The 11,738-nt window shown below is 52.8% G+C and overlaps 3 protein-coding genes across 3 annotated transcripts; all 3 read right to left on the reverse strand.

The window, feature by feature from the left end:
• Nucleotides 1–222: 222 nt before the first annotated feature.
• LOC113146560 lies at nt 223–3,424 on the reverse strand. The gene is made up of 4 exons (XM_026334282.1): nt 3,295–3,424; nt 2,909–3,222; nt 1,776–2,614; nt 223–433 (listed from the first exon to the last, which is right to left on the reverse strand). Exons 1-4 carry the CDS (start codon nt 3,422–3,424, stop codon nt 223–225), a joined length of 1,494 nt encoding a protein of 497 aa, XP_026190067.1.
• A 1,621-nt stretch (nt 3,425–5,045) lies between these two features.
• LOC34619861 lies at nt 5,046–5,813 on the reverse strand. Its single transcript, XM_022733135.1, has one exon. The coding sequence runs from the start codon at nt 5,811–5,813 to the stop codon at nt 5,046–5,048; it is 768 nt and encodes a 255-aa protein (XP_022591509.1).
• Nucleotides 5,814–8,759: 2,946 nt separating this feature from the next.
• On the reverse strand, nt 8,760–10,949 carry LOC34619862. The gene is made up of 5 exons (XM_026334284.1): nt 10,802–10,949; nt 10,125–10,338; nt 9,897–9,950; nt 9,532–9,679; nt 8,760–9,326 (listed from the first exon to the last, which is right to left on the reverse strand). The coding sequence occupies exons 1-5, from the start codon at nt 10,947–10,949 to the stop codon at nt 8,760–8,762; spliced, it is 1,131 nt and encodes a 376-aa protein (XP_026190069.1).
• Nucleotides 10,950–11,738: the final 789 nt, after the last annotated feature.

Genomic DNA, 11,738 nt, shown 5'->3' on the forward strand with positions numbered 1-11,738 from the left:
GCAAGGCTTTTTTTCCATCCTGCAAACAGTGGCAGACACTGCGTTTTCTACCTGTTTAACACCGAGAGCCGCTACCCCGACCGGGGGCCCTCCGCTACGTCCTCCGCCACACATGCAAAAGCGGCGAGCTGTGTACCGGATTCGAACACCCACAAAAAGAAATCGCATGCAAAATATTGAGTACTATCGTTACGTGTGTGCTCTCTGGGAATTTTGCCATTCTTATAATGTTCCTGTGTATGTGTCTCTGGTAATACCCCTGTCGGTGCCAGTGTTTGTGCAGGGGAGAGGAAGAATGTGCGCGTTTAAATGCTCACCTCTTGCCTTCTCAAAGCTTAGTGAATGTGAGGGTACGAATATGTGAGCCTGGATTACGTAGACGTGCGCCGAACCGAGGCTACTGGCGTTGGCAGAGCAGAATATTCGACTCCACCTACATTTCTGAGACAGACGCGAAAACCTTTGATTGATACACATTGAGACAGGTGCAAAAGCCTTAAATCATCTTTTGGAGTCTTGACGCGCATGCTTATACTTACTGCTGGACCGAACTGCCAAGCAACATACACGCTGAGCTCTCACCAATTTCAGAGCGATGTAAGCCTGAGCAACAATTTTCCTTCATCAGCAAGCTGCCTCCCTTCCACGAGCCAGGACTAGCCATATGGATGGAGAAGCATGCCTATGGATGGATCCAAAGTCGCATGGCCCCCTCATCCTTAATCGATTACACGCCCACCCAGTCAGTGTAACGGGATATGCTGCAGTCTAGCACATTCAACGTTACCAGATATACTTAGCTAACGAGTTTGCGAAAAAAGTCTCTGATTCATTTGCCTTTTGTCTACCGCTGAATTGCAGATTTGCATTGGCACACTACGGCAGAGTGTTTGGCATGTGCGCTAGATTCTAGTTGTAGCGGGCTAAGCTGCACTACGGCACTTTCCACCAAATGGTCATATTTGGATTAAAAGATTAGTAAAAAAGTGGCATTACCGGGAGACTGTTCAAACTTTATAATTTGTCGCAGAATGACGTCAGCGCGATACAACAAGACGCGATTTTGTGTGCGTGGGTGCAAGAAGCAACTCGCTGGGAACGCTCGGAGTCATTAGAGGCCGCCGCGCAGCTCTTGCACCGTAACTATTCCTCTCTCCTCGTGTCGAGAGCTTTGACCGGCGAGGCAGGGACTCCTCCGAGAAATATTCCTCAGAATCCTCTATGGATATTGTGTTGCGTTGGGAGTGTCAAGCGTCCCCCCGGTACAGAGAGCTTAGATTGCACAGCGTTACGGCCGTGGTTTTGCTGTGTAACGAGAGCCGCTTTTTTTCTGCCTGTTAGAGCGTCTTCATAGTGTGCCACTAGTGCGACAGGAGCACAAAAGACTGAGGCTTACTACTCACACAGTAGCCCACACACTACGAGAGGAGGGCATCGATCTGCTGCTGGAGTGCTGCTACCTGCCTCGTGCTGGAAAGAAACACATAGCCGGGAGAGGCGCTTCATTCTCCTAGTGCCACAAAAGGGTAAGCAGCCTACGCATTCACACGACATCTGCCGATACACCCCCTGCTACAGCTCCCTCCTATGGGGGCTTCCCTGCCTCCTCAAAGTCCCATGGATCGTGCCTCTGCACCATCATCCGCAAAAGCGGCTACCGCTTCCTTTCGAGTGCAGCGGCAGCAGCCGCATGCGCTGCATTCATCTGCAGCGTCCAACTGCCAGTAGACCCCTGCTGCGAAGAATGGTGCTGCAGCTGCTGCTTCAGATGCTGCTGGGCAGCTGCGGCTTCGACAGTAGCAGCCCCTATATCCCCCGCATGCCTGCCTCCGCACGGTGCGTCACTGTCGACCCCGCATGCGCTGCTGCTTGTACCAGTGTTGCTGCTGCTTGTACCAGTGTTGCTGCTGCTGGTACCAGTGTTGCTGCTGCTGGTACCAGTGTTGCTGCTGCTGGCACCGTTACTGCAGTGGACAGTGAGTGGAGGGGAATAGCAGACAAACATCACCAGTGGTGTTTCGGCAGAAGCGGCAAAGAGATGGGGAATGAGCGGAGGGATACAAAAGACGGATCCTCGGCTCAGTGTCACTTGTTCTTCCCTCTCCCCCTCGACAACTCGCAGGGAGCCACTCCCCCCAACTACGAAACCACACAAGCCAGAGTGTAGATGCAAGCGCCAGCCAGGGGCCCCCGCTGCTGCAACAGGGGGCCCCCAAACGGTCTCTATGCCGCAACTAGACTGGCGCAAGGACAAGAGGGGCGTTGCACTTGAACCTGCCCCCGTCTCCCCTTCCGGCGATAGCAAGGGTGGCAGTGGTGCTCCTGCTGCTACTCCACTCCTCTCTCCTGTGGGAGATGCGCGTTCGACAGAGCTCGAGTCGTCTCTCCTAGCAGCCGAGGAAGACGCGTCCGACGCATCTGACGCTGCAGCTGCTGCTGCGACTGCAGTCGGGAAATCAGCAGAGCCGATTGCATTCACCGCAGCAGGCAGCAGACGCTGCACCCATGCATCAGCACCGACGCAGAAGGCGAGCGCCTCCCTTGTAGTCGCCTGCACATACCGTGTCACAGCTGCCGCAAGAACCGGCTGCTGCTCGCCTGTTGTTGCTGCTGCTGCTGCCCTTTGTGGCTCCGCTGGTGCGCCGCGGTCGCTGCAAGTGCTGCCTGTGGGGGAGGGAAAAGGTGCTGTTGCTCCTTGAGAGAGGGAAAGCGGTGCAGCGACGCTGCTGCAGGCACTGCTACTGGCGAAGGCCAGTCTCGTGGATGCCAAGGCACCTACGGGGGCCCCTTCACTCGGGGCCCCCCTCCCTCGAGCGCGCTGACTCGCAGCGCCAGCAGCCGCGCGAAACGCATTCTGCTGCAGTTGCTGCTGCCACTGCTGCTGCTGCTGCTCTGGCCACAGCGCTGCCTGGGTGAACCGCATGCGTGGTTCCCACTGCGGGAGAGAGGCGGAACCTGGCACCCCCCCCCCAGAGGCGGCGGCTGCAAATGCAGCAGTTTGCCAGTCTCTGGGGTCGCCTCCAGGGAAAATGGGGCACACTTTTGCTTCGGGAGGTGGTGTATGGACACCTGAAGCTCCCGAAGAAGCAGGGCCCTCAGCGTCGACGCCGGTTGCCTCATCTGCTGCTTCACCGCCTGCTGACTCTGACACAGCCTCTACGCGCGTTGCTGCTGCAGACAGCTCAAGAGCAGCCGCCAGTACTCCCGAGGAAGCTCCTGAGTCTTGGGAAGGACGGCTGCCGCCCGTCTCCCTCGGGGAGAGGGAGGGGGAGGGGGCCTCTAAGGGCCGCCTGCTGCTCGGTTCTTCTGATGCGTCCTCACCGCAAGGAGCAAGAACGCCCTCGGAATCCCCTTGCAGCTCTTCGGCAGTTGAATCGGGCGAGCACGGGCTGCTGGAATCCGGGGGGGGGGTTGTGTGCCGCATCCTGTACAGAGGACGGAGTTTGCCTTGGGGGCCTTGCACGAGCCTATGCAGAAGCCCCTCTACAGGCTGGCAAGAGGCGTGGTCGGCAGACGCAAGAGAAAAAAAGCTTCCTGAGATCTGAAATGGAGGGAGAATTCACAGGAACTGCCTGAATCCTCCAAGGAAGACAGTCGAAGGTCGGGCGTACTTGAATACTACGTGCGGCGGCGATGAGCGTTGAGTCCCTAATTTCTCGCCATTAGAAAAGAAATGGGTAAATAATTCTAATTTTGCGCGAATCGTTTCCCCCTAACTTCCGGGAGAAGCCATTTAGAGCGATGCCCCCATGTCAGCAACTTCTGGCACATATGCCCCCAGGGTACTAGACTCTCTACCCGACACAAGCCCGCAAGCGGAAAGCCGCTTAAAGCCAGATGCTCTCAGGATATCTGCTAGAGACTTTTCACCAACTTTATGTCGAAGGAACTCGGCTCGCGTGGCATTATTGTTCCCGATACTGCTGTTGGGTGCTACACTGTGCACTTGCAAGAGCCCCGTGGACGACTTAGGGTCTCTTTTCGCATACAGTTTTGTTCTGGGAGGTCCATGCGCCGCTCCCACCATTTTCTCAAGTCTTCTTTGAATGCAGACAAACACTTTCACGCAAGGGGGCACACCCATCGTAGGCTCATTAGGCTTTATTTCTGCTTATCCTGTAACTGCATTTCCTCTTGGGTTTCTACCACTATCACCGTACGACCCCCTGGACTCCTAAAAAGTCGATGTGCGTCCACATGAGGGTTCACCCGTTCCCCAACGGTCTAGCGACAGGGTCTACAGCTTCAAACAAAATTAAAAAAGAGTGCCTGCTTCGTCCTGATACAATGTGCTTGCTGTGCACGCATCACGCGCCAGGGCTGCAGAGTCCGTCAAGTGCGCTTTCTCCACATATTTGCTCGCCTCCGCAGTGCCTGCTTTCCTGAGGGCACGAGGCATAAAATAGCGAAAAGATCAAGAAAGAGGCAAGCAGCTCTGTATGGGTATGCTGCTCCACTAGACTCACACCCCCAAATCCATCCTTTGCTCTCCTTCTGCCCGTTCGAGAGAAATCAAGTGCTCCATTGAGTTTTTGGCGACGTTCCACCTTGGAGCATTGATTAAGTGTCATGTTCTCCTGGGTGCTCCTTTTTTGCACGTCTCTGACTTGCGGCACCTCCTGTGGCGCTCTATCTACTGCTTCTTCCGCTACTGCGCGCATGCATTCCTTCGCTCTTCATGCCTTGCCCCTCTGCGGCCTCTTTCAAGGCAGAGGTACATGCCTTGTGCCTCAGAAAGAGGAACTCCAAGGGATACGCAGACAGCCACATGACTACAGAGGTGGAGAGCGGTCTACCGCCCCCTCGGGCTGAAAGAAGAACAAAGTAAAGACTCCAAGAGAGCACAAGGAGAAGTGTAGAGCAAAACAAAGCAGGAAGCCGTCTGTGGAAGGCTCTCTCTAGACACTCCTTTCATGGGATGGCCTTTCGTTCTCTCTACTTTCCCTCCGGCATGTCCTCCTTCTCCGCGGCGCTTTCGCCTACTACCTTTCCTCTTTCGACTGTTGTGGCCTCTGGCTCTTTTTGTGGCAGTGAGCGTGCACTTGTTACTTTTTCCTCTTGCCCTTTGTCATCTTCCACACGCATCCGCCGATAAGGCACAGCGCAACAAGGCCCACAATGACGCCAATCACGACACCAGTGACGTTATGAGAAGAGTCTGATGAGGTTTCCGAGGTGGCACCCATCTGCGCTGCTCCCAAACCCCCTGCACCACTTACATTGGCCGTTAGATTTGTTTGGGGTGTGTTCAAGGCGAAGGGTCCCGCCAGGTTCTGCTGTGCCCCCCCAATGATCGTTCCTGCAGCCGAACCTAACAAAGCTGATCCGATTCCCGCTAGGATTCCCTGATCTTTAACCTGCAATGCAGACGCAGCGGCAGAAACACCGCGAATGCTGGGGTGAGCGGCTGCCTTCGCCACACTCTCGGGCTGTAACACGAAGGCACGAGAGTGTCGCTGCCTGCTCGCCACGGTGTCTACGGCTCCCCCTTCGTCTCGCTGCTGTAGCAGTGCGGTAGGGGGGGCCCCCTCCCCGGATGCGGATGACTCCTGAGGGTCCTCGGAAAGCCCCTTCCTGGGAACTCCCACTGCTCTCTCCCCCCCCCAGCCGTCCTGTTCTGTGAGGGGAGGATTCAGGGAAGACAGCTCCGCCTCATCAGTCTCCAAAAACGAATCCAAATCCAGATTAATCGGAAATCCGCCGAAGGGGCCCTCCAGGGGAGCTCCCAGAGGGTCACCCTCCCCAAGGATATAGGCGTGAGCACTCGACGCAGAAAAGGCACAGGCCGCAGCCCAAGGGATGAGGGGCTTCATGGCCCTCTGCGTGCAGCTGCATGCACAATCGGGAGGGTGCGGTAGAGGAACGCCGCGGACGGAGGCTCTGCCGGTGTGGCAAAACTACGGCTGTCTGCGGGAGAGGTGGCGCGAATGAGGACGTGGATTTAGCGGCCCGTGTATTTGGTGGGCTATACGCGTTCTGACAACACGTGGCAGCGGATAGGGGAACGCAGAGGGGTATAAGCGGCAACAGTGGACGAGAGGCCTCTAGAGGGGACCTAGGGATCTCTCCCCTAACGCCTCGCAGGAGAACCTGCGAATTTTTGATGCTCTCTCACTGCCAAAAAGAAATCACGAAGACACATGTTTACGCACATTATAATTGAAAAGGACAAAGAGGCGGGAGAGAAAGAGGCGAAACGGAAGACTGTAGCACTGGCCGAGGCTCTGACGGCACAGCAGCCCGGCTCGTGTGTCGCAGGTGAACAGCGACACCGTCCACTGTTTGCATTAGAAACAAGCACTTCTTACGAAATACACGCTTTTCACCCATACTTGGAAAACATAAAGCACAATAAAGCGGCTGTGCCGAGGGTCTAGGCCTCTTGGCTCAACGAAGAGGAACATACACAGGTGAGGAGCATCCGATGGAAAGCGAGTCCACCAGACATTCCTTCCAGCAGCGCCACCACGCAGAGCTGCCAGTTGCAAAATGCAATTCAGTCGGAGTGCAGTCTTTTAGATAGACTTAAACTCCGAATCTCACAGGCCATAAGATTCAAAGAAGGTCAGGTGGTTAGTCCACATTTTGGTTTCCTCCTGGGGTCCTGCTGCCGACTGTAACACCCTGCGTGCGGGGGACGATACAGACCAATGGACAAACCGCAGATGTGGGCGAAATTTTCGTACACCTCCCAAATTCAAGCTAAACAAGGATATGCATGTGTGTTTTGGTCTCATGAAGCAGTCGTTGGCAACATATCTCGGCTCCCTTGAGCATTCCACCGCTACGGAGCCACTTCTACACGTGTAGACTGCTGGGCATTAGTACCCAAGAGGGGCCGCTATGGCACCAGATACTTAAGAACATATGCCTCTTCGAGCATGTGTCTGCAGATTTCATTCGATTTGCTTAAAAATGGACCTTTGGCAGACCCAGAGAACGGTCGCTGGATGCCGCAGCAGTGCTAAGCATTCCATTTTGATTCCATAAGGGGACTATCTAGCCCATAAACTCAGTAGCGAAGCTTCGTGTGAGGCTACTGAGCTCCCCCCTCACACTGCTCCTGCATTTCCCATGCCCCCGTGACTCACCGGCGTCCAGCGTTAGTTGAGAGGGCAAGGCTGCGGTGTGGTGGGCTGAGTTGCACGAACCCTTTCTGCTACACTGGTACCATTCAGCAAAGAGTTAGTAAACGATTGCCTGCTTGCTTTATGTGCTGATATACCCTACTTGAAGCAGTATTAGCTCGACAATAGAAGACTCAAAATTTGGTATGTGTGTGTGTGTGCGCGCGCTAGATGCTCCGTTCAAGTAGCTGTGAGTGCTCGGAGTCCGTTGAGGGTGCAGCTACGCTCACCCTAGCTGCCTCGTTCCTCTCATGTGGATGCTGCCAGAGGCTATTTCTGAAAATGGGGGTGGCGCCTTCGGAAAGCATTCCATAACTGTCTCTTTGTTTGTATTGATTCTGGAGTGAAGTGTTCGCTACCCTATAAAGACCTTGAATGTAGCCATACAAGGGGTAGGCGAGCCTCAGCCTCCCAATCACGCTTTTTCTTTGCACTAAGTTGCAGTCGAAATAAGAGTACACAGACAACAGCACTGAGTCGTATTGCGTGGAACTCGCACTGCATCAATTAGCCCATACCAGCTTCGAATGATTCAATCTACCCTTATCCACATTTCTCTCACGTTCAACTACTATACAATACACCCTGTGTGCGTAGCCTGAGTTCTTGAGGGGCTAGACAGGGGTACAGAGAGTGATGGGAAATTTTTGGCTAGCGGGGAGTTAGTTGTCCTTGTATATTCCCCCAAAGGATTAGGCTTCAGAGGCCGCGCTCCCCCAAGCATTCTGAACGGAAGGCTCGTGCTACACTTCCGGTTTAGATACGTGCCTCCGTCTTAAGGGTGTGCAGTCTGTATATTAACTATGCCACGAATTTAAACTGACATTAAGGGGTTGTAGAGGAGCTTTTCGGGGTAAGGGGCGATCGGACAGCCGAATCGAGTCCGCTCTCCCGGGATAGCTTGAATATTGATGCAATAAAAAACGCTACGCTGCATATAGCCTTCGGAGATCAGAAGCAGCCCAATAACCTTGTCTACACTTAGTTTTTGTGCCTGCCGCGACAGAAATCTAGCCCTCCCCCGAAGACGAACGACACGAAGGAAAAGGTTCCTACCGAAGTTCAGAACAGACTTTAGGAGTAAGCCAGAAGTCACTTATACAGCCGAGCCCTATGACTGATCCGGCCTGTCTGCAGCAGTACTGTGCAGCGGTGGTTTTTTGGAGAGTGCGAAAACCCAGCGTTCCTTGCACAGGCTTGCTGTGGCTCGGCTAGCTCGAGCTGCTTGGGTACAGCGCTGGATTAGCAGGCAGTACAAAGGGTATGCGTGTCTTCTGATCATGCAATGTTTTTCTGATAGCCAAGCAACTGAAGAAAAACAGCGCTAAGGTAGTCGCAGAATTCCACAGTCGTTGGTTGGCGATCCCCCCATACGACTTTATCACTCCGCAGTTTAATATCCTGTTGGAGAGCCATGGGGTAGCCCCAAGCGATATATAACATAAAGCCTAAACGTTGAAGCTATCTTGTGCGTTTGTTACAGTTCCGTTGTCATGCGCGACCTACTCCGCACACGTACATGGAAACACCCTCACACCCTAGATCCCTCAACATAGATCCTAGACCGCAGAATATAGCCACACTGGACGTCCATCCATGAGCCAGCAGAACACCTGTCGCTCTTCCACGGGCTTAGCGACCAATGTTACCTTTCGCGCTTGGGACCTTATGGCTGAAGAGCTGCGTGTTGCATACCTGTGCAGTATTGTTAAGCGTCGCGTCTTCGTATGCTTCAGTTGCAGACTTTCCCTGAGAAACTCTCGAACCCGTCAACCCCATTGCCGATGGCAAGAAAGAGAATTGTTTGATGTCTTTCCCTAGCCGACTAGGGCCGCCCCCTGGGGTGGCCAGGATATAATGACCCCCAAACGATTCTTTGGGCAGCACCATCACAGCGGAAGTTTCCATATGCCCCGCGGATGGCGCACCAACTCTGCTGCCCATAACGGAAAAACGCTTTAGTCCCGGCCCGCTGGACACTAGGGGTGCTTCCGAGATTCCCTGGGAGACGCCACCTCTTGACAGCGAGCCGCCTAAGGACGGGTTGTCATTTTCTTCCAGATCTCCACCTGCTGTGTTGTCGCTTTCAATAGCTTGCACAGGCATGGCTCCACCGGCATCCAGTAGGTGCTCCCTTACACTGACAGTGGGGTAAAAGTTGTACCAGTAGACTGCCCCTATCAGACAGCAACCCCCAACCTGAATCGGCACTCCAACGCATGTGCAAGGGCGCAAGGCACTCCAGGTACTGCCTTTCAGAAAGCTTGCGCACAATACTGCTTGCGTGCGAGGGACATTAGTGAAAGCTACATCTTCACGGAGGATCCTAATCCTCCAGTTGTTTTCTTGAGGGTCCAGCGCTTCGCTCTCAAGGAGCAGAAGCCACAATTGGGGGCCGTCTTGCCAGGTTGCCCAGAAGAGTAGGAATGAAGTTCTTAACGATGACGTCCCCCACAGAGACGGGAGCTCCCGCCATGAGGGCAGCTTGGAGAGTGTAGAAGTTTGCAATTATATGCTCATAGCCGCCAACGCAGAATGCCAAGATGGGAAACCTGGATACGCAAACTCCTGTGCCTAGACCGTAGACCCTTAGGCGTAGGCTCTTGTGTATGTGGCTTGTTCCTCTTTTCTAGCGTATCCTGCAAAAGTTGTTTCTGTATCCCTACCCGCCCAAAGACTTGAGGTGAACCTAAGCAAAGGTAGAGTTATGCACTGTAAACGTCGTTGTGCGTGACCCTAGGTTGATTGCGGGGTAGGGACATTTCTGACCACAGAGCTAAAATTTTTCCAGCTCCATCATCCGTTGCAATAACAAACCAAACTGCAAGGCAAACAAAGGCGTTGCATCCTACAGCCCTGAGGAAGCAGCTACCAAAAGAGTAGCTGGTTTTGTCCTTGGCTGCTGAGAAGAGGAAGTAGGACACGTGCTTGTCATCGAGGGCCCCCGTGAGATACGAGAGGAAATATGCCACAAACAGGGCTCCCAGCCAGTTTCCAAAAAGGCTGGCTAGCCAGTTTAGTAAAAGATTGTAAGCCTTGATCCTTTTCTCGAGAATACAAACCAACATGGTCATGGTATTCCCGGTAAACAGCTCAGCGCCAGTCCAAATGATAGCAATAAAGGCCACAGGGAAGAGCATCCCGTAAATCAACTTTTGCAGCGACTTCGGTACCGCCAGTGGGTCGCCGTCCTGAACCGAAAATCCCCCCGCTGTTGCACGGAACACAACACAGAGGGTTTGTTACTTTATTCTGTTGTGAATATTTTAAGTGACTGTGCAGGTAGGGCTTCTAACTGACACGTGAACTCGAACGCTGTTTCTCGACGTGAATTTGAGGATCTGTCACGATTGTCGAGGTTATTCACTCGCGAGAAAGGATAGGAAGACAGAACACAAATTGGGGCCAAAGAACCAAAGGAAAGACAATGTGACACTCCGAACACCGGCTTGAGATGTGAGGAGATTTGTATGAAAGGCCACAAAACTAAAAACTAGGGGAAGGTGCGTCGCGTGTCTGAGCAGGTCGAGAAACTTTTGAGGTCACCGCATCCAATCAGGCTTCAGTTAAAACCTGTTCGCGCTGTTCTTGAGACAAGGGATAGTGCAAACATGCTGAACAGAAGTGCCACGAGCTGACAAAAATATGTATACACAAATGAAAGTATTGCTTACCAATCGTGGTGCAACAGTGACCCGCCATACCCACATACACTCCGGCCATGAAGGACTGAAGCAAAAGTCGATCAGGACGGAGTCGCGTTTTTCTCATCCCATATTCGAGCAAATGATAATATGTGTCCGGACTTGCCGTCACCACCATTTTCTGCGCTTATTATTGTGACTTAGTAAGCAGGGTGCACAAGCGACTGCGACAAATGAAGTGATAACTCTAGCAATCTGATAGCTTAAAAAATACAAAAGAGAGAGCAATTTTATGTTTGGGGAGAATTTTTTTTGATCCACATTTCAGTTCTCTTGCAAATCCTCAGCGGTCGAAGCCTTACAAAACACAGAGCATGCTCTCAAAAAGACTGAAAAAAGATGAAATAATGGCGCATTGAAGTTGATAACTTTATAAAATATAATGTCCTGCCATATTTCAATGAAGGAGCATTAAACAGGAACAGACAATACAAACCTGGAGGGTGCACAGCAGCCAGGGCCGTGATGCCAGCTCCAGCATTTCGTAAGCCTCTATCCTACGCCTCCTCTCAGAAACGGCTTAAATTGGACACTAATCAAACGAACTGAAGAGCTACAGAACTATAATAGCGCTTTCTATACCATCCCATTACTACAACCACGACAAAACTTTCGAACTGGAGGCCCAAAAGTATCACAGCAAAGAAATGCACGCTACAGTTAGTTCTCTTACTATGAAGAGAGGGCTCACTAGTGTGGTCAACGAACACCGTGAATCGCTAGATGAAAATTTTCTTATTGAAGGCTTTTGCCATAGCATCTCCCAGTTAAAAAATAACGGTAGATAATCATTATTCACATCCGCTATCCTAAGGTGCTACGCAGCACCGATAAATGTACACCAGACATCTCACGCTGGTGACCACGTCGGCCTATGTGCCTGCCTGACGCTCATTCGGGGCGTATA

The sequence above is a fragment of the Cyclospora cayetanensis genome, unplaced genomic scaffold, assembly GCF_002999335.1.
Source record: "Cyclospora cayetanensis isolate NF1_C8 unplaced genomic scaffold, CcayRef3 CcayRef3_contig_4, whole genome shotgun sequence".
In the NCBI taxonomy this organism is placed as follows: domain Eukaryota; phylum Apicomplexa; class Conoidasida; order Eucoccidiorida; family Eimeriidae; genus Cyclospora; species Cyclospora cayetanensis.

What these genes read in the sequence shown, in the direction of transcription:
- LOC113146560 (XM_026334282.1), bottom strand. Translation starts at nt 3,424, where the DNA reads ATGCGGCACACAACCCCCCCCCCGGATTCCAGCAGCCCGTGCTCGCCC. An exon ending in CACGCATGCGGTTCACCCAG is followed by an intron (nt 2,615 to 2,908) that starts GCAGCGCTGTGG and finishes CAAAGGGCAGCA; the next exon opens with GCAGCAGCAACAACAGGCGA. An exon ending in GTCGAAGCCGCAGCTGCCCA is followed by an intron (nt 434 to 1,775) that starts GCAGCATCTGAA and finishes TCAGAAATGTAG; the next exon opens with GTGGAGTCGAATATTCTGCT.
- LOC34619861 (XM_022733135.1), bottom strand. Translation starts at nt 5,813, where the DNA reads ATGAAGCCCCTCATCCCTTGGGCTGCGGCCTGTGCCTTTTCTGCGTCG.
- LOC34619862 (XM_026334284.1), bottom strand. Translation starts at nt 10,949, where the DNA reads ATGGTGGTGACGGCAAGTCCGGACACATATTATCATTTGCTCGAATAT. An exon ending in TCACTGTTGCACCACGATTG is followed by an intron (nt 10,339 to 10,801) that starts GTAAGCAATACT and finishes TCCGTGCAACAG; the next exon opens with CGGGGGGATTTTCGGTTCAG. An exon ending in CTACTCTTCTGGGCAACCTG is followed by an intron (nt 9,327 to 9,531) that starts GCAAGACGGCCC and finishes GTGCCGATTCAG; the next exon opens with GTTGGGGGTTGCTGTCTGAT.